The sequence below is a fragment of the Helianthus annuus genome, chromosome 7, assembly GCF_002127325.2.
Source record: "Helianthus annuus cultivar XRQ/B chromosome 7, HanXRQr2.0-SUNRISE, whole genome shotgun sequence".
In the NCBI taxonomy this organism is placed as follows: Eukaryota; Viridiplantae; Streptophyta; class Magnoliopsida; order Asterales; family Asteraceae; genus Helianthus; species Helianthus annuus.
In genome coordinates this window covers 123564589-123585873 of record NC_035439.2, presented here as the reverse complement: position 1 = coordinate 123585873, position 21285 = coordinate 123564589, and the positions used below count along the sequence as shown (strand labels likewise).

The 21285-nt window shown below is 36.4% G+C and overlaps 3 protein-coding genes and 1 long non-coding RNA gene across 4 annotated transcripts; 3 read left to right on the top strand and 1 right to left on the bottom strand.

Annotated features, from left to right (window-relative positions):
* Positions 1–1533: 1533 nt before the first annotated feature.
* LOC110868425 (cation/H(+) antiporter 20) lies at positions 1534–5798 on the top strand. Its single transcript, XM_022117585.2, has 5 exons — positions 1534–1793; positions 2300–2822; positions 3313–3815; positions 4308–5210; positions 5314–5798. Exons 1-5 carry the CDS (start codon positions 1614–1616, stop codon positions 5659–5661), a joined length of 2457 nt encoding a protein of 818 aa, XP_021973277.1. The 5' UTR covers positions 1534–1613; the 3' UTR covers positions 5662–5798.
* Positions 5799–6412: 614 nt separating this feature from the next.
* On the bottom strand, positions 6413–9415 carry LOC110868426 (ADP-ribosylation factor GTPase-activating protein AGD7). Its single transcript, XM_022117586.2, has 4 exons — positions 8800–9415; positions 7355–7815; positions 7132–7221; positions 6413–7033 (listed from the first exon to the last, which is right to left on the bottom strand). The coding sequence occupies exons 1-4, from the start codon at positions 9146–9148 to the stop codon at positions 6560–6562; spliced, it is 1374 nt and encodes a 457-aa protein (XP_021973278.1). The 5' UTR covers positions 9149–9415; the 3' UTR covers positions 6413–6559.
* A 4511-nt stretch (positions 9416–13926) lies between these two features.
* LOC118479378 lies at positions 13927–14344 on the top strand. Its single transcript, XM_022115996.2, has 2 exons — positions 13927–14070; positions 14156–14344. The coding sequence occupies exons 1-2, from the start codon at positions 13930–13932 to the stop codon at positions 14342–14344; spliced, it is 330 nt and encodes a 109-aa protein (XP_021971688.2). The 5' UTR covers positions 13927–13929.
* Positions 14345–14578: 234 nt separating this feature from the next.
* LOC110866844 lies at positions 14579–15214 on the top strand. Its single transcript, XR_004862565.1, has 3 exons — positions 14579–14603; positions 14906–15033; positions 15131–15214. It is a non-coding gene; the product is annotated as an uncharacterized LOC110866844 (long non-coding RNA).
* Positions 15215–21285: the final 6071 nt, after the last annotated feature.

Genomic DNA, 21285 nt, shown 5'->3' with positions numbered 1-21285 from the left:
ATAATAATAATAATAATAATAATAATAATAATAATAATAATAATAATAATAATATCTAATATTTGTTTTGAACTAGTTGATGCCCCGCCCGCGTTGCGGGGCGATAGCCGAATAATTCTCAACCAATTAAAAAAACAGTATTATAGTTTTGTTAGGAAAAAAAAATAAAACGATGACAAGACCGTAGTTCTGAGCTCAGGGCAAAAATATAGTTTGTCAGGATTAATGAGCGAATGTTAGGCAGCTCCTTGACATGGAAAAAAATTTAATCCAGTCAACCAATTAAAAAACACTTTTATAGTTTTGCTAAAAAAAAACTAAAACGATAGCAATACTGTAATTTGAAGTGAGGGCAAAGTTGTATTTGTTGACTTGGGTAAAATCGTAATTTGCCAAAAGTTAAAGTGATGGTAATGCTATAACTTTGAATCGGAGACAAAATCGTAATATAACTATGCACTAAAGATAAAATCGTAATTTTAAGCTGGGGACAAAACTATATTTTTAATTTAAACTCGGGCAAAATCAAAATTTTGAAATGATGGCAAAATCGTAATTTGAATTGGGGGGCGAAAGCATAGTTTTATTTTGAAGCAGTCAAAAACATAAATTTAAACTTAATGCGAAATCATATTTTTTGAAAAGGGCGAAAATGCAAAGTCGTCATTTTTAGTTTGGGCAAAAGCGGAAATTTATTTTTAACCGGGGCCAAAATTGTAGTTGTAATATGGGGAAAATAATAATTTTGAACCGAGGGCAAAATCGTAATTTTGGGCAAGGGACAAAAACGTAATTTCTTTTGAAGTGGGGGCGAAAATATAATTTTATTTTAACCTAAGGACGAAATCGTAATTTTAAAGGGAATATAAAATTTTTAAACCGAGGGCAGAAGCGTAATTTTGAGCGAGGGACAAAAACGTAATTTTATTTTGAAGTGGGGGCGAAAATATAACTTTATTTTAAATTAAGGACGAAATCGTAATTTTAAAGCGAATATAAAATAATAAAGCCGTTGGTCCAATAGGGGTCGTCATTTTTAGTTTGGGCAAAAGCGGAAATTTATTTTTAACCGGGGCCAAAATTGTAGTTGTAATATGGGGAAAATAATAATTTTGAACCGAGGGCAAAATCGTAATTTTGGGCAAGGGACAAAAACGTAATTTCTTTTGAAGTGGGGGCGAAAATATAATTTTATTTTAACCTAAGGACGAAATCGTAATTTTAAAGGGAATATAAAATTTTTAAACCGAGGGCAGAAGCGTAATTTTGAGCGAGGGACAAAAACGTAATTTTATTTTGAAGTGGGGGCGACAGTTGTGTGGCACTATTCCCCCAATCTTCATTTTGTTATAGTAGAGAATTTTAAAGCGAATATAAAATAATAAAGCTGTTGGTCCAATAGGGGAGTGCCACACAGTTGTGTGGCACTATTCCCCCAATCTTCATTTTGTTATAGTAGAGAATGCAACAAAAAGAATATATATTGTTTTTTCTATAATAAAATAAAGAAACGTAGAAAGAAAAAAGTGGGTATAAATACACAACCCCAAACTCAAACCCCTAGCTAACCAACCAACCGTGTTCATCTTCATCTTTGATAAAACCAACCGGAGATGACGGTGAACATTACGTCAATCAAAACTGCATCAGACGGAGTTTGGCAAGGTGACAACCCTTTAGACTATGCCTTCCCATTGTTAATTGTCCAAACTGCCCTTGTCCTCGCCGTCAGCCGCACCCTCGCCTTCCTCCTCAAGCCTCTCCGCCAACCCAAAGTCATCGCCGAGATCGTCGTATGTCTAATCTCTCCACACTTATTTAAAATTTCCGATATCATAAATTTTAGAGGAGTCTGTTTGCCGTTTAAAAAAAAAAGTTATATTTCCGTGTATGTTCTACTTACATACACGGAAATATGAGTTAGTTATGTTTCGAGGAGGTTCATGTAAATTTTAGAGGTTGCGTGTTGATTGTTAAAAAGTTTAAACAAACAAAAAAAAGTAACTTATATTTATGCGGAACCAAGAGGGGTCAAGAGGATTCGTTGACCCTCCGGTCACCGGAACTTTTTGAATTTTTATTTATAAATTTTGAGTTTTTGAAGGACAAACTTAGAGATGACCCCCTAATTTGAACCAGTATAGAATATAAGCTTATGATCACCCCCTAACTAAGCCGGCTGTATTTATGTATGGTCTAATGACGTTTATTATGCAACTATATAATATAAGTTAGTTATGTTTTATTTTTATTTATTTATTTATTTATTGTATTTTTATACAATATATTTCATGTTCAGGGTGGAATTCTGTTAGGCCCATCAGCCTTAGGCCGGAATCATGAATACATGCACCGGATTTTCCCCCGGTGGAGCACTCCGATCCTCGAGTCAGTCGCGAGCATCGGCCTGCTCTTCTTCCTCTTCCTAGTCGGTTTAGAGCTCGATCTAAGCTCCATTCGACGTAGCGGAAAGCGTGCATTTGCAATAGCAGCAGCCGGAATCTCCGTCCCGTTCATTCTGGGAATCGGAGTCGCATTTATTCTCCGTAAAACGATCGAGGGAGCGGATAAAGTCGGGTATGCTCAGTACCTTGTGTTCATGGGTGTGGCTTTGTCCATAACTGCTTTTCCCGTGCTCGCGCGTATTCTGGCGGAGTTGAAGCTATTGACTACTCGAGTAGGCGAGACCGCCATGGCGGCTGCCGCGTTTAATGATATCGTGGCGTGGATTTTACTCGCACTCGCAGTCGCACTCGCCGGTAATGGAGATGATGGTGGGGCCCATAAAAGCCCGTTGGTTTCTGTTTGGGTTCTTCTTTCAGGTTTGGTTTTTTGTTTTCTTTTACTTTTCTTTTTCTTGTCACATGATTTTTGTTACTAAATTCACGGGTATGAGTTTAGTATAAACGGCTCGACGGGTTCACAGGTCAAGCTGCTTATTTGTTAATATAAATATATTTTATGTCATAATTTATACTATTTACATATTTTTTTGGTAGAATAAGGGAACAAAATTCTTATATTTCAAAGGTATTATAATAAAAAAAGTAAAGAAATTGGGTTAAATAGGTTGTGTTTGTGACAACTAGTGAATATTTATATCGTGTTTGGGATTATATGTCTGTAACAATCATGTCATGTTTGGGTTCGTGTGCAGTTCATGTATGGTGGGACGGTTGACCCGCAAACATAACCCATTTAATACACATACAATTTATGCTATTATGATTTATAACACTTACTACTAAATCTGATCACAAAGCTGCAAATAAAATTTGAAAACTAATATTTATTTTTGTGAATTTTTATCAGGATGTGCATTTGTGATCTTCATGATGGTTGCGATCCGGCCAGTCATGAACTGGGTGGCTCAGCGGTGCTCACCCGAACACGACACTGTTGACGAAGCCTACATTTGCTTAACACTAGCCACAGTTATGGTCTCCGGCTTCATAACCGATCTCATCGGCATACATTCCATTTTCGGAGCTTTTATCTTCGGACTAACCATCCCTAATGGAGATTTCGCCGAAAAACTAATACAACGAATCGAAGACTTTGTTTCCGGATTGCTTCTCCCCTTGTACTTTGCTTCCAGTGGATTGAAAACTGATGTTACTAAAATCAGTGGAGGGAAGGCATGGGGCCTGTTAGCTATGGTGATCACCGCGGCGTGTGGTGGCAAGATTTTGGGGACGTTTGTGGTGGCGGTTTTGTGTATGATGCCGGTGAGGGAATCGATTACGCTTGGCTTGTTGATGAATACTAAAGGATTAGTCGAACTCATTGTTCTCAACATCGGCAAAGAAAAAAAGGTAAAAGTATTCGACTCGATTTGAAATACTAGGATTTCGCGTTTTGACTAGAGGTGTAAACGAGCCATACACGAGATCGGCTCGCTAAAAACTTGAATCGAGTCGAGCTTAAACAAGCTCTAGCCTGAAAATAAGCTTGTTTCATAAATGAGCCCGGGCCCGAGCTTATCTTATCTAGCTCAAGCCTGCCCACAAGCCTAAACGAGCGTATTATATAAATAATTTTGTTAGATATATTAAACATATGTTTATATAATAATAGTTATTATATATATATAATTATGATATTAATTAATATATAATAAACGAGCCGCACTCGAGCTTTAGAAATAGAGCTCAAACTAAGCCGAGCTCCAACAACAAAATCGGGCTCGAGCTCTTGTAAGTTAAACAAGCTCGAGCTCGATAGGCTCAAGCTTGGGCTCGGCTCGGCTTCTTTACATCCTTAGTTTCTCAATTCGATCGAATTAATTGAGTAAACCATTGTTGCAGGTTCTTAATGATGAGGTTTTTGCCATATTAGTCCTCATGGCACTTTTCACCACTTTCATCACAACTCCGGCAGTCATGGCGGTCTACAAACCCGCGCGTCGCAGCAGCAGTAGTAGCTCTGCCTCACGGAAGAAATACGATCTACGAATCTTGGCATGTGTCCATGGCCCTGGAAACATATCTTCATTGATCAGCTTAATCGAGTCAACTCGGCCAGTGAACAAGGCCCAGCTCAAGCTCTACATAATGCACCTAGTTGAGCTAACCGAACGTAGCTCATCGATAGTCATGGTCCAACGTTTCAGGAAAAATGGTCTTCCATTTGTCAGCCGGTTTAACTACCGGGTCCGTGCATTTCACGAGAGAGTGGCAGTGGCATTCCGGGCCTATGGACAAATGGGCCAGGTTGTAGTCCGGACCACCACCGCCATCTCAGCATTGTCAACAATGCACGAGGATATTTGCCACGTGGCGAAAGAAAAAGGAGTGCCAATGATCATATTACCATTCCACAAACGATGGATAAAATCCGACGGTCCAGATGTAATTGAGAATGTGGGCCATGGTTGGAGAGGGGTTAATCAGAGGGTCCTGAGTAAAGCTGAATGCTCAGTGGGGATATTAGTTGACCGCGGTCTTGGTGGGGACTACCAGCAAAACCCGGGACCCGCCACCACAATCGCACAGAAGACGTGTGTGATGTTTTTTGGTGGGCCCGATGACCGTGAGTGTTTGGAATTGGGAGGAAGGATGGTGGAGCATCCAGCGGTTAGCGTGACGGTTATGAGATTTGTGGAGGAGAATAGCGTGCAGCACGACGGTTCTGGGCTGAAGCCGACTCTTAGTAAAGGTAGAGAGAAGTATACATTCTCAACCGCAATCATCAATCCCGAGAAAGAGAAGGTACAAGTTTAGTCATTTTCATTTAATATAAGAAAGTATATTGGTTTTTTATGTCGTTAAAAAAAGGTTATAATTAATAATGATTTATATTTAAAAATTTTAGGAGATGGATGAAAAGGCAATGGATGATTTCCAAAGAAAGTGGGAAGGGATGGTGGAATACAAAGAAATCAAAGGGACCAACATCATTGAGAGCATAATGGCTATAGGGAAAAGTGGTGAGTATGATCTCATCGTTGTCGGAAAGGCACGGTTTCCAACGGCTATGGTGGCTAGATTAGCGGACAGGCAACCGGAGCACGCAGAGCTCGGGCCAGTTGGAGACCTGTTGGCATCAGCAAACAATGGTATTGTGTCTTCTGTGCTTGTGGTTCAACAACATGAAAAGGTTATTTCAGATGAAGCTTTGGTGGTAGCAGCTCAAAATGATGAGGCAATAAATGAGGTATAGGTAGGTGTTTTAGTTCATATGTTATAGCATGTTTAGGAATAAAATTGTCTGAAATAATTGTGAATGAACAAGTGAACTACCAATGTGTATAATGAATGGTATATAGTTATTTCAGATTATTACCAATTTACCATAAAGGTGAAATTAATAGTTTAAATAATGAACATATATATACAGAAATTGCAATAGAAAAGAAAAAGAGGCTTGTGATGACTTTTAAAATCTTTTATACTAGGTAAGCTAGTATCCTTATGAAGTTAGTTGACTTTAAAACAAACACAACACTTTAATCATACATGTGAGGTTCATTGACCTTAATTGTGGCCAACTTTACTTGTGGAAATAAAAGTTGTCAAAACACATGTGATACCTTAATCACCACATTTCATACTTAGCATATCCAAATTTATTACAACTCATTTACGACCGTCAACCTGTTTGACTTGTTTTAATAATGGGTAATGGGTTACACGGGTCAGGTCCAGGTTACACGTTTTTAAACGTGTCACGGTTAGGATTGATGTTTTTGATACTAATTAATATAAAACCGTTTGTGGGTTTATCGATTCAACCTGTTAAGCCAAAACCGTCACAACTGACACCCCTAGCCGTTTCAATCTCTCCCCCTCCCTTTTCGTTTAATCTTTGCACCCATCTTATTAAAAAAAACTGTGCAAAAAGTTTCAACAGTGAACAACTATGAGGATAATGTTTATATCAATATACATTATAACCAGAATCATAAAACAAATGATCAAAAGATATAATAAGCATTACTTATCTTTTAGTTGGACAACTTACCAACCCTTTGTTCACAATTGTACATGTGTAGTATAAACTTTAACTTCTTTCAACACAGAACCCTTACTCAACAAGTTAAATTTAAAAGACAAATTTCTTAATGAAAGCCTGCACCAGACCAGTTTCCATCTGACTTCCCACTTTGAGTAGTAGCGGTTTTACCGTTAGACGGTGCTTGGCCAAAACTATCATCATCATCTTTATCGTCATCCCAACCTGCCCAGCTATCTCCGTTATCAGACGCATGCTTTCTGTACCCGTCATTATCCCAATCGTCCCAAGCACTGGAACCAGCGTTCCTACCCGATGAGCTGTTGACCGAGACACCACCATTCCCACCATTCAAATTCCAAGATTTTAATTCTTGACTAAACCGGTCACCTTGGTTTTTGTTTCTTGGCCAGTCATCAGTTTTACGAGGGGTACCGGCTTCTTTGGCGTACTCTTCTACCTTTTGTGTAGCTAACGCCATTACGCCTCTCACCATTCCCCATGTCCTGTGTCCGATTTCAGTGGTTTTTGCGGTAACAACATTGACCGTTTCGTTGACGTTGTAATCCCCGTCTCTCACCTGTTTATGAGGAGATATCAATGGTCTACCACTTTTTATTTTTTCAAAAAAATATGTAAGGGCAGGGATGCAAAGTTAAAAAAAAAAAAAAAAAAAACCTTTGTTGTTAGTTCCTTTGTGCCGGCTTGAACCACGTTAGCAGCCGACTGTGCAGCAGATGCCGCAACGACAGACAACTTACCGAGTCCCTGTATAAAGTGTAAACAAACATGTTTAGTAAATTCAAACATAAAGAAAGAATGATAAGTTTTTAAGTAAGTTTACAAGATTCTTTGCAAGTAATAACTGATTAGAATGTACATAACATGTACAGCATTATACCTGGGTAACCGAAGAAAACACATCCCCTTGAGAATCATTACGCGGTGTAGGAGTTGGAGACGACCCAAACCCGACATACTTCCCTCCCTGCGAAGGCGGCAATCCTTCTGGCTTCGACTTATTCTCCGCCATCTTCCTAGCGAAATATTCCTCTTTTCCAACCACAGAAGCCTCCAACTGCGACTGCGAACCCAAACTCTGCGTAGATCTTGATCTAGCTGGCGCCCCACCACCACCGCCACCGCTCCTAAAATCCCCAACCGAATTGTTCCTCCTCATATTATCCCCACACCTACAATTCTCATCCTCAAAACCACCTTCCCCCCAACTATCATCCCATCCCCCATTCCCATGACTATTACTAACTCTAGCTCCACCACCACCCGACACCGGCGGTTTCTTATCACCACCACCTTTCTTCAACTTCTCCTTCACCACCGGCGGATCCCGCCATTCCTTACCTGTTAGAATAGTTCAAATAAGTCAGGGATCAAAATTGTAATAATTGATTCTATAAGGGTAATTCCGTTATTATTCGTTGTATAACTACTAGGGCTGTAAACGAACTGAGCCGAACAAAGCATTGTTCATATTCGTTCATTTAGCATTGAACTTGTTTACGAAGAGTTCATAAACATATAGCTGAATGAAATATTTTTGTTCGTGTTCGTTCATTAAAGAATTGAACTTGTTAACCAACATAAACTAACACATACCATTTAAAAAAAATAAACATTCTTAACCCCAAACATTAGAGATAATCACTTTGTTAAGCAGCTGACATAATATTCATAAACATAATTATACCATAACAAAAGCACAAGTTCGACATAACAATCATGATCATAATCATCCCAAAATAATGTTTCAAATAACTAAGGGGCTGTTTGTTTACCTCTTAATGAGGCTCTTAATGGTTCAGACCTCTTACTGGTTCAGCGCTTAATGATTCAGACTGTTTGTTTCGCGAGCAGATGTCTGAATGGTTCAGACATTTGCCTCTCAATGGTTAAGTATTATACTGAGCCTGAATGGTTAAGACCTCTAATCTGAATTGGTCAAACATTTGTCTCTGAATGGTTAAGCATTATACTGGCTCTTAATAGTTCAGACCTCTTACTGGTTCAGCACTTAATGGTTCAAACCTTTTACCGGTTCAGCATTTAACCATTCAGAAGTTGCCAAACAGCCACCATGAACAGACGTAAAAAAAATATAAAAAAATACCTATCATGATTAAATTAAACAAACCTACATGAATAGAAATAAACGAACATATTACTCAACTGTCACGCACCTAATTGAACGAACAAGACCTATGTTCGTGCTTGTTCATTTAATTAATCAAACAAAATTCATTCTTGATGTTCGTTCATTTATTAAACAAACCAACCAACGTAAACAAACTTTCTGCCAAACAGTTCACGAACGTAAACAAACATTACCCTCCGCGAGAGCTTGGATCCGATCGCGATAAACGGAGGCCGCATTGGAATTATACTTAACAACAATATCAATCTCCTTGGGTATCCCATACATATTCAAAAAACCGTTAAGTTTGTCGTTCCCGCCACATTCCATCTTAGAAAGCTGGATTTCGGACCAGGAATCCATGGTAACGGATCGAACAAAGGAGATATGAACACCGAGGCCGCGGTGCTTGCCGGAACATTCAAGACACATGAAGATGCCGTAGGAAACGGAGGCCCACTGAGGGTTCTTCTGTGAACAATCAACGCAGATCCTGTTTGCGGGTTGCGATTGCAGGTCACGCAGACGCCGTGATGCCGCCATGATGGATGTTAACGCCGGTCAGAAATCCGATCGGCGGTTGGTTGGTGTGACCGGATCTGCGTGAAAGGTATGAAAGTTTGTTATGGGGTGTTTGGTTTTACGTTACACTTTGAGTTTGAGAGGGAGAGAATCATACGGGTTAACCGACAGCGTCGATGGTCATGCACCAATCAACATACAAATAAATTTGGAATTAAACCGATTTATAATATTTGTAGGTTCTTCACTTGTTATCTCCAGGTATTTACAAATAACATTATACGAGATGAGGAAACTTTCGTTTTGTAGTTTGATGGTTTCATTTAATAATGGAGATTTTTCTCCGTGATGTTTTAGTTTTGTCGCTAATTTGCTCCACGGTCTTAACTCCATTCATATTGTATCTTAACTGAAAAGGTATTTTGGTAATTTCAAGTATAAAATAAGAGTATGTTGGTAGTTTACATTTAACGTAACCATTTAACTATTTATTATAATATCAGAAAAATAAAAATTTGATTATTTACATACAAACACATACAAACACACACACACACACTCTTTCTCTACTTTCTCTCTCTCTCTTGCGCACCTCACTGCCACCCACCCCCTCACCACCAACAGCCATCGCCTCACCAACTAGCTGCTACCATTACACCGCCCAACCACCACCATCAGCCACTGCCTCACCAACCACCTGCCACCATTATACCGCCCAACCACCACCATCACACCGTAACCACTCCCACCTCCGGCTGCCACAACAAATAGAAATCCGAAATCCATTTTCCCCAAATCCCATCTTCATAAAACAGAAAGCCGGAACCAATGACAAACTGTTCACCACTTCACCTTCAAACTCATCACAATCAACCTAGGGTTAGGTTAATCTCGGTTCAATCGCCGTTTGGACCGTCGTTTGGATCTGAGCAAAACAGGTGGGTGGGTGGGTGGGGGGGGGTGTCTGATGGTGGTCAATGTTTGGATTTGAGATCTTAGGCGGGTGACAGTAGCAGGTGGTGGAGATGGCAGGTGGTGGCAACTGGATGGTGATGAGGGTGGTGGTGTGGCTGATTCAGTTTAGAGATAAAGATAGAGAAAGAGAGAGGGACTATAAATCGAGTGGTGGTGATGTCGGGTGAGGTGGTGAATGGAGCTGGTGATGTCGAGTGAGGTGGTGAATGGTGATTGTGATGTCAGGTGGTGGGTGGCGGGCGGTGTTAGGTGGTGGGTAGTGGTGTGGGGGGGGGGGGGGGCATATGATTCTCACTAATGGATATATTTCTTTTTTCTTTTTTCTTTTTTATAGTTTTAAAGAGAGCTTTATTTCACAAAATATAAGTTAACAATAAAATCACCTTGTTTATGTGAAGATGGTCGCAGGCGGTGGTTATGGTGGAGGTGGGTGTTGATATGGTGGTTGCAGGTGGTGGAAGAAGAGTGATGATGGTGGTGGTGTGGCTGATTCAGTTTAGATATATATATAGAGAGAGAGAAAGAGAAAGGGAGAGAGAGACTGTAAATCAGGTGGTGGTGATGTCGGGTGAGGTGGTGAATGGTGGTGGTGATGTCGAGTGATGTGGTGAATGGTGATTGTGATGTCAGGTGGGTGGTGGCGGGCGGTGTTAGGTGGTGGGTAGTGGTGTAGAAGAGAGAGGGTGATCTTGTATAGAGAGAGAGAGTAAAGACTGTACTTGTTATATATGTGTGTATATATTAATACTTTACTTTTAAATATAAATTACAAAAGTAACCTTATTTTATACTTGAAATTACCAAAACACTCTTTCACTTAACATACAATATGGATCGAGTTATGGCCGTGGACCAAACTAGCGACAAAACCGAAACATTAGAGAGGAGAATGTCCGTTTTTAAATAATTGGGGCAAAACCATTAAAATGACCAAACCATAGGAAGCAAAGCGAAAATTTACTCTTATACGTTTATGATGAAAACATTGAATTTGTTTATAGGAAATTGTTATCGAATATAAACTATAAATTTGAGAAAATCTCTTTGTCAACAACAATAGACGACGAACTTGAGAATAACCTTTCATACGAATCAAATATAAAATTTTACAAACCACAAACATCTTAAAAATGTTAGAGAGGCCTGAATTTTTCTCCTACTATTTCATTTATAAGATAAGAAGGAAAATATTAGTTTGGGAAATTAATAGAAGAAAAATGGATTCTTGGTTACCCTGTACCTCTAAGGTTGTTGCTTTTGAGCTTCCATCAGAGCAACCAAAAACACGAATTTGGTTGCTAAATTATGAGTTATAGTTAGGCTACATGGTATGGTGTCCATCCTCCCTTGGAGGATGATCCGTCACGTAGGCGTCACATCATAGTCCTCTCAAGGATGGTCCATCCAACAAAACTAGTAGAAATGGGAGGATGGTCCTAGATGATCCTATCCCACCATTTTATATTTTTTATTTTTTTAATCTTCTAACTTTTTTAACATTTAACAAATATATTAACAAAATATTTTCATTAATACTAAAAACATTACACAAAATTTAAAAAAAACATAGACTTAAAAATAAAAACATAGACTAAAAAAAATAAACTTAAACAAAAACATAAACTTAAAAAAAAATCCTAATATATTAAAAAAAGCTACTAGTCTTCATCCTGCATGTGGTCGTCTGGTTCGTTTTGAGCGTTGTTCCAAATGTACTCCACTAAGTTCGCTTGTAGGTTATGATGTGTGTACTCGTTACGTAGAGCGAACATGTTCAAATCTTGTTGTTCCCCATTAACTGGAACAGAATTTCCGTTAGACGCGTTTTCGTCGTACTCTCATATCGCACTACCTTCGTCTTCAATGACCATGTTATGAAGGATGATACAAGCGTACATAATGTGTCGTAACCTCTTTGGTGTAGCCGAACGTGCTGGATGTTCAATGATATTTCATTTTTTTGTAGAACACCAAAAGCCCGTTCAATATATTTTCTCGCACCCTCTTGATACTTCGCAATTTTTTTTCTTTTTTCATTTGTCGGGTGCGGAATAGTTTTAACGATTGTCGAGTACGTTGGGTATATTCCATCTGCTAGGTAGTAACCTCGCCTGTATTCCACCCCCGAAACCGTAAAACTTGTGTCTGGACCTGTTCCCGCCACTACATCGTCAAATATCTGTGACTGGTATATGATGTTAAGGTCATTGAGCGAACCAGGTAGACCAAAAAAAGCATGCCAGATCCAGAGATCATGTGACGCAACAGCCTCTAGAATAATCAACTACTAGTTTATTGTGGGCGGCTATATATTTAAAACGAAACATAAATGAAATTAATTATAAAATACATTTTCAAATCTATATAAACATATGGAAAAAAATAGTAACGTACCTTTTTGGTCTCGGCTTAATTTTGCTCGTCTAGTTAGCCGTTGGGACGACGCTTCATCACCCGCCATGAAGACCTGAGCCGCGTTCATAATCATGTTTTCTATAAATGCGTCATTCTCTTCCGAAGATGATGAATACCACGTAGACGAAGAAGATGAAGAAATGGAAGAAGGTGAAGCCATGGTAATTTTTGAGAAAGAGATGGGGTGGTAGTGGGTAAAAAATGGTATAAAAATTGTTGAGTTTTTATAAAAGGGAAGAGGGTTTATAAAATGTGAGAGAGATATGAGATTGTAGTGAGTGAAAAGTTGTGAAAAATGGTGTAAAAGAGGTGAATATTTATAAAAGTGGGAGTCAATTGGGAATAATTTTGAAAAATGGCCGTTATTTAATAAATGAAAAATGTTAATTTGATTTTTTTTATTTAAACGGTCAAATGCATCGGTCCCCACATTTTTTGTCGTTTAATGCCCTGTCTCCAACGTCTTCCTCTCGCCGGTGAGGACAAGGATCCAGGCGACAAGGTGTGCTGGCCGGCGCCGGTCCTCGACGCCTTGGGGACGTACCCCATACCGCATAGCCTTAGTATAACAATCATACCAAGTGTCATATTATTGTACTTTTCCAAGTGAACAACTTCCCTTCTTAATTTTCAAACGACTATAACTTTTTCATACGTTAATATTAAAAAAAAAAGTTACACCCTAGCAACGAGCATTTTATTTTCTTTAATTCGAGTAGCCTATTGCTATAGTTTTCTTAAAAAAACTACATGATTTTGAGTATCCATTACGTGATTACGTGATTTTGAAAACCCAACAGATGACTACGTATTTTTGAATACCTAGCACATAACTACGTGATTTTCAATACCCATTACGTGATTACACATTCAACATAAACCATTACGTGATTACACATCTATCTATACTTTCTATAAAAGGAGAAATCCAAGTGACATAAGAAAAGCTGATGTGTCAGCATGAGAGGGTGTCCAACAAGGCTTTTCTTATCTCATTATTACATCATAATTAAAGGACTTTAAAATTCAAAGTTGGCCCACATCAAACCACTGCCTTGTGTATTTTCAAATTTTAAAGGTCTGGCCCACATTCTAATTCTAAAGTGCAACCACTGCCCATCTACGAGAAAGTAGCAGCTGGTTCCTTTGGCAAATGTATACTTAGCAGCAGCAGATGTTGTTATCTTCCGTAATACTTTTAGATCAGCAGATGTTTAACGCTAATTATCGGGAAATTCAAATTTAAATATGCATGAGAATAAGTAATTAGCAATTAATGCATGTCACTCAGATTCAAACTCCTGTCAATCATGCTTCTTATATAAGGCTTTTCTTCTCATTTCCCTCTTCATATTTCTTCTCTGATTTTGAAATTTGAAATTTAATCACAACCCGAATTCTGAATTAGAAGCATGTCAATATCAGTTGACAGTAATAATCTTAGTTTTGTTAACGATTTGAATCCTGCTAAGGATATGTGGAACATGAAGGCGAGAATTATACGAAAATGGAATCAGGGTTACAAAATGGAGATCATCTTCATTGATGAGAAGGTAATTTATATCTTTGCTTTTCCGTTTTATTTTAGAAAATGTAGTTTTGTATGCTAAAAACATAATTTCTTTAAATGTTCTTCAGGGTGCTAAGATTCAATGGGGTATTAAGAGTCATCTGATACCTGTTTTTGATGGGCAGCTGCAAGAAGATGCTGTTGTGATTCTTTCGAAGTTTGGTGTTGGTGAGAATAAAGATTTATATAAAGTAGTAGTGCAGCCTTATAAAATTAACTTTTATAGATGCACAACTGTTACTCGTGTGAGAGATTGACAAGGTGTTGAGTATGGTTTCAATTTTAGAGTTTATGAAGATATTCTTCAAGGAGAGGCATTAAACGCTTTGAGTGTTGGTAATGTATATTTTTGTAATCATGTCTTGCTTGTACAATATTAGAGACTTTTACTTATATTCTTGTATAATGTGATCATGTAGATGTTGCTGGATCTGTGATTTCTTGTGGAGATCTTGAAATCTTTGATCGACCTCCAAAGGAGACTAAGAAGCTGAATTTCGATATTGAAGATTTGGAGTAAGTTGTTGTTTATATGTTCAGTCATGTAGTGATCATAAAATGTATTTAATGATGTTAATAAATAAGATGAAGAATGTTTGTATTTAATGTGGGATCATGTAATGGTAATAAATGAGGTTTATATTGTTTGTATGTAATGCTGAATCATGGTAATAAATGAGGTCTACAGTCTATTCTTAGTGAATATAGTACTGAAATTGAAACCATTTGCTACTTTAATAAATGTTATAGTTTTCCTGATTTATTTTCTGTTTTTATTCATTCAATGTTGTTTTGATATGAATATTCTTTTCATGTAGTGGTAAGGTTTTGCGGTGTACTGTGTGGAATGATTATGCTCTGCAGATTAAGGACTTCATTTCTAAAGTCCCACCTCATGAGCATGTGATGGTTGTTATACAGCATGGAAAGTGTAAGGAATGGAAAGGTATTTTTGTTACTTTCTGCAAATCATAACTATACTGTTTATTTCTGGCAATATAAAGACATGTATACATTAAATATCTATATACTTTTCCGTGTAGGTGAATATACTGTTCAAAGTGACAAGTTTGCAACACGAATTTTTCTGAATCAAGAAATTGATGAAGTTGATGAGCTAAGGAAGAGGTAATTGTTAATATAATTTCTATTATATATAGCTGGTAAAGTCAAATACTTGGTTTCATGTCATTTGTATACTAATTCTAATCATTTGTGGTATTCAAAAGGCATATATTGAAGTTTGGACAAGGGAGTAGTTCTACTTCTCAGACGATACTATCGTCTCAGAGTATTTTTCCATTATATAAAGAATTTGTAACTGAAGGTGTGAAGAAACATGTTGATGAGATTAGCGAGATAGAAGAGGTTTCATTTCTTTGTATATAGTTTGGTTATTTTTTTGGTTTGTCACCTGCGTGTTTTTACATGAAGTGTGTTGTGTTTTTACAGGAAATGTCTTATGTTGTGGTTGCGACAATTAAGATTGTGCAAGAAGAGTATGGTTGGTTTTATGCTGTCTGTCGTAAGTGTTTCAAGAAGGTGATGGGTAAAAGTGAATACTTGCAGAATGTTGAGAATGTTTCAGATGATATTCTTCGATTGCCTGCGACTTCTTTGGTTTGTATCAGATGTCGTATTGAATGTACATCGATCACCACAAAGTAAGCAATGATGATTATTTAGAGTTATATTTATATAAGTAACATTCTAAGACTCATATTTGAATATAGTTTTGCAGTTTACTTAGTTAGTTGTCTATATTTCAGGTTCAAGGTGCAAGTGCGGGTGCAGGATGAGAGTGGTAGTGTTTCTTTTGTTATGTTTGATAGAGATGTTCAGAAGCTTCTTGGATTAGCGGCGAGTGACATAAGAGAGAGGCAGGTTAAGGCCAATGATACTGGATTCTCTCGTGAGATATTTCGATTGGTTGATAAGAAGGCTGCTTTTAAGATTGATGTTTCAGAGTTCAATCTTAAAAATGACTATCGTGTTTATACTGTGCAAAAAACAACTGAGGATCCAGTAATAATTGCTGAGTTGGTTGGTAGAGATGGTAATGGTGATGAAAATACTGATGAGGTAGCATATAAAATTACTCTTTCAATCTATTTATTTTTCTTTTGACTTTTAAACACTGGATTGTGTACTTTTTTATATGATATCATATATTATGATCCTTTAGGTTACTCAAGAGGTAGCTGACGTTAAAGACGTTAACCTTTCAGACTCTTCTCAGGTGTCTGCTGAACGAACTTCAAGGGTGAGTATTTATTTTTAAAGTATGTTTGGTACGTTTAAAAAGAGTTCATTATTTTATTAAATGAGATCAATAGTTGTTCTGTGATCTGTTGGAAGGATGTTGTCTCTGTTACGGCCGACTCTTTAGTCGTTGAAGTTGAAAAGGATTCTGGATCAAGTCTGAATGGAAAGCGGATGGCTCAAGATGCTGATGTTGCCAACGTTGGTGAGCTATCCACTAATGTGAGAAGAACCCGGAAGAAGCTGACTAAGGTTAACTATTAGATGCTTATGAAAAAATAATTGTTATGAGAGATAAGTAGGAACCACTTATTTTTGAAGAATCCTTGTGGTTTTTATTTATCTCTGTTAACTGTTGTTTTAACAAACTGTGGTTAAAAGTTTTGTTTGTTATGGCTACAATAATGAATATGTTATGTAATGTCTATTGGTTGAATATCAAGTAAGGTTAACCTAAATTATACATGTTTGGTGATATTGATGGACTGGATAAGTAGTAGGGTTGTATATTATTGTAAGATTGATGAATGAAAATTTGATCAATTGTTTAGTCAGAAAACTGTTGGGGTCTGAGATACACTAACATCTGTTAGAGGCTAAGCACTGTTATAGTGTGCTAACATCTGTTAACCCCTAAGCAGTGTTAAAGATCTGTTAAAGGTTAAGCACTGTTATAGGGTGATTCAACAGACTATATGAGCTGTTGATCATTATCTGTTAAACATCTTATATTAGAAATCTTTTGTTCAATTGTGTAATATCTATCGGTGCATAGCAGAACTTAGGTTCATCATACATTTTGCTTCATCAGCAGAGGTTATAGCGTGCTATAACGTGCTAACATCTGTTAACCCTTAAGCACTGTTAAAGATCTGTTAAAGGCTAAGCACTGTTATAGCGTGCTTCAACAGACCTTATGAGCTGTTGATCATCATCTGTTAAAGATCTTATATTATAGATCTTTTGTTGAATTGTCTAATATCTGTTGGTGCACAACAGAACTTAGGTTCATTATACATTTTGCTTCATCAGCAGAGCTTCTCTTTAGCAGACTTTTGCTTCAGCAGTCTTTGTGTTAACAGACCTTTCGGTTCATCAGCAGAGTTTGTTTGCCTCATGTGCTGAGGTTGTTTCGTTTAAGTAACAGACTTTTCTTTTAACAGTGGTTGTCTTCAACAGATGTTTTGGTTTGTAAAGTTTAGCAAAACAGATGTTGAGTGTCCCTTTGGTAGGAGCAGTTTTTAAAACACTGTTATTTGTAATTCCAATTTGTATACTATTTTATTAATTTTGAGTGTTATATTTCTTTTTGTTGAGTGACCAGGAAATGTAATTGAAAATAGTAATGTTTAGATGCAAAATATAGTAATTTTTACTTAGAAAATATAAAAAGGTAAAACCACAGTTTTGAAAGTATATACTAAGACTACATAACTTCATTCCTAAGTTAGTTTCCAAACAAGAAATTTGTCCATCAAACATGTCAACTAAAACATAAATTATACAAGGCTGAAAAGGTGTTCAAAGATCATGTCAACAAACTTCAAAGTGTATTTTATCTCCTCTTACACTTTTTCTTCGACTATCTCAAACCTCAGCTTTTTCTCCACAGATATTCCCGTTTCATCCATGATACGCTGCCAGTCTGTATGCATCACTAGATGGTTGTTGTCGTCAGGTGTTCTAGGATCTCTCCTAACAACCAGCTGTACCAAAAACTTCACATGACTAAATGACAGCACAACTTTACGGTAATCATTTAGCTGGTGTTCTCGTACAAAGTTCCTCGGTATTACCTGTAAAGGAAAATTTTTTCTTTAGTTATTCATTCAAAATAGCATATACTTTAAGTAATAACAGATAGATCCAAGATTATAAGTAAAATCAACTATATTAAAAGTGGATATGTAAATACCAAGCTGTGTGTCTGTAAAACATGGTATTCAAACTGTTTTTTATAATGTGGACGCCTTTTGCGGTGTTGGTGATTGGTACGGCTGCAGTGATGTTTTGTCTCTCCGTGAAGTGCAATCCCATCTTTGTTAAAAACCTTCACAGTAAAGTTAAAGTCGTCTTCAGGAGTACTTCCCATCCATTGAAACAGCAGTTGGCAACTTTCCTCAATATCATTTTCGAAGCAAAATGTTGTCCATCCTGGTCCCATAAAACCAACAGCTAATCCCTTTTTGTTTTCAGGAGAGAAAACATAATGGACATCAACTTTACTACTCTGCTTTGGTCCATGTACTTTGGCAACCAAGTTATCAATTTTTAATCTCCTTTGCGACAACAGCTTCAGCAAATCGTGTGGTAAATGCTATAATTTTCATAAATTTTAGAAATGTCATATTAGATTTTATATAGGATACAAAATATAAATTAGAAGTATTGGTAACAGTTCAAAAGATACACTGGCAATATATAAAAATAAGTAGGAATTTTTAACCTGCTTGCAATATGTTTCTTCTTCAGCCTGTATCAAGCATCCATGAACATAATCTCTGTTCGATCCATCTTTTCTAATCTCCAATCCCTCATTGTCCAAAACATTTATCTCATATTTTGCTTGCTTCAATTTTTTTAAACACGGCTTGTCTATGTTGTTATTTCTATAAGTTTCAACGAACCGGGTCCATTCTGGCCCGTTTATCCTCTTACTTTTATGACCGATGCTCTGTACTGCAATCTTATACTTAAAACCCGTATAATCAACCAACTTTATCACTTCACACTTTCTTGGTAATTGGTTAGCCATTATCTTTGGAAGTATCTATGTATATAAAATACACAATATTTAATATATCTTTAATTATATAAATACAGTTTTTAGCATACAATTGTGATTTGAGCTAATTTGTTCTAAGAATATAGCTTACCAATCCCTCATTTAGGTCTGCCAATTGAGAGACGTTGATAATTATCATAAACTCCATCTGAAAGTAGAAAATACAATAACAGTTAAATACTATAATATAAAATCAATTGTATCTGAAAAGCATTCTATTTAAGGTATAAAAAAATATCCAACACTGTCTATGACCAAACTTATATGCTGTGTATTTCAATATGGTCCCTACAACCAACAATATGAATCTAACACAGTATACTTAAATGGAATGAATCAAAATGTAACTAAATAGGTTGATATAAATTTTATTATAAAATAAAGAAAATAAGTTCATATAAGTTTATCTATTTTGAACATCAGTAGATTATGATTTTGATGTTTATATAATTTGAAATGAGGAAACTGAAAGGAACATGTTAAAGCATACCTATAAAATACACAAGAGAACAAAAAAAATACCTGATCTAAAACTTCAAAATTCAAAGTCGTCAAGTCTGAGGAAGAAGAAATTGTAGAGTTTTTTCGCCGGAGAAGAAGAGGTGAGATTGTATTGGGATTGTTGAAAATAAGATATTTATCTATTAACTTCTAATTGTTTATTTATTTAGCTTATAATAATCTTTAATATCGGGATTTAAAAACTATTTTTCATTATATAAATATAAATATATTAAATTAATAGATAAGTTTTTCGTATTTACCAATATAAATTTATATTCAAACAGTGGTTATTGATGTCTAAAAATTGCGATGTTTCAATGTAAAAGGGGGTAAAGTATAAATTTTACAAAATTTAATTTCAACCAACCAGTGTAAATGTAACATCTGTATTAACTCCATTTAATATACTTTTCAACTCCATTATTGAATATAAGCTCCAGAAAAGATATTCGGAAGTTTTCTCAAATAACTTTCTTATCAAAATCGGTAAGGTTCTATTCCATATTATAGATTACATGCTATAAAATCAAGCATTGTTTTTTGAATTTATTGTTTGTATTATATATGTTAGATTAATCATTATTTGATGTTATGAGTATGTGTTTGTCACTGATGGCGTTTCATATTCTCTCTTGAAGCAAATAATAGTTTCTGTAATCAGGTGTATTTTTATTGATTAAGTACTGCATTAACTTAAATGAAGTTACTGATAGCATTCCCTGTCACAATTTGTGCATGCATCTTCGTGATGTTGTCTTCTACATTACGATTGATAAATCAACTATATAATTTTCTAAAACGCTCATTTGCTTAATTGTTGTGAGAGATGATGATTTTCGTTTTGTGCTTTGTTTTTATAATACCTTAAGTGTGTGAATATACCACTTGATTTTTAAAATAACTTGTAAGTTTAAATTGTTTATTTGCAGATATGAATCTATCCAATTAAACACCATCCTTTTTACAATTCCATAATGAAGATGATATTATATTTTTGGTATGTTTTTTTAACTTTCTTGCTACTATTAGGAACCTACGTTAATTTTTGATGTAAGATGTTTGTTAAATTCTGTTGCAGAATATACCACTTGATTTTCAGACTCTGTTGTGGGGCAAGGAGGTCCGGTATGGGCGACTCGTAGAGTTAGTTGATGGTGACAAATCATGGTTAGTACGAGTAAAGAAGAGAGATGATCATTGTATATTTACAGATGGATGGACAAAGTTTGTTAGAGATTGTTGTTTGAAAACGAAAGATGCTGTATTGGTGAAAGCTATTGGGCATTTGTCGTTCGTTGTCTCATGTTTTAAAGAAAAAGTGTATGAGAACTCTTACATTTCAGCAAATATTAGCCCTGAAGTTGGAATGACTGTAAGTAACAATATATTATTTCGTTACTTACTCTAAATATTTTATGCTATCTCAACAGCTTGCTAACATCTATTTGCCCTTTTAACGTCTGTTTCCTTATAATCTTAACATCTGTTGACTAACCTTTTTAACTTCTGTTGACTAAGTCTTTTAACCTCGGTTGACTAACATCTGATATTTAAGATCTGTCCACGTTGCAACATCTGTTGGACATAATGGATGACAGTTGTTACGTAACCTCTGTTGGATAGCAACAGAGGTATGTAATAATTGAT

Excerpts from the sequence above, each read along its gene's own strand:
- LOC110868425 (XM_022117585.2), top strand. The coding sequence starts at position 1,614 with ATGACGGTGAACATTACGTCAATCAAAACTGCATCAGACGGAGTTTGG. Across the intron at positions 1,794-2,299 it reads AAGTCATCGCCGAGATCGTC|GGTGGAATTCTGTTAGGCCC; the intron begins GTATGTCTAATC and ends TTTCATGTTCAG. Across the intron at positions 5,211-5,313 it reads TCAATCCCGAGAAAGAGAAG|GAGATGGATGAAAAGGCAAT; the intron begins GTACAAGTTTAG and ends TAAAAATTTTAG.
- LOC110868426 (XM_022117586.2), bottom strand. The coding sequence starts at position 9,148 with ATGGCGGCATCACGGCGTCTGCGTGACCTGCAATCGCAACCCGCAAAC. Across the intron at positions 7,816-8,799 it reads GATCCAAGCTCTCGCGGAGG|GTAAGGAATGGCGGGATCCG; the intron begins GTAATGTTTGTT and ends CTATTCTAACAG. Across the intron at positions 7,034-7,131 it reads CAAAGGAACTAACAACAAAG|GTGAGAGACGGGGATTACAA; the intron begins GTTTTTTTTTTT and ends CCTCATAAACAG.
- LOC118479378 (XM_022115996.2), top strand. The coding sequence starts at position 13,930 with ATGTCAATATCAGTTGACAGTAATAATCTTAGTTTTGTTAACGATTTG. Across the intron at positions 14,071-14,155 it reads TCATCTTCATTGATGAGAAG|GGTGCTAAGATTCAATGGGG; the intron begins GTAATTTATATC and ends AATGTTCTTCAG.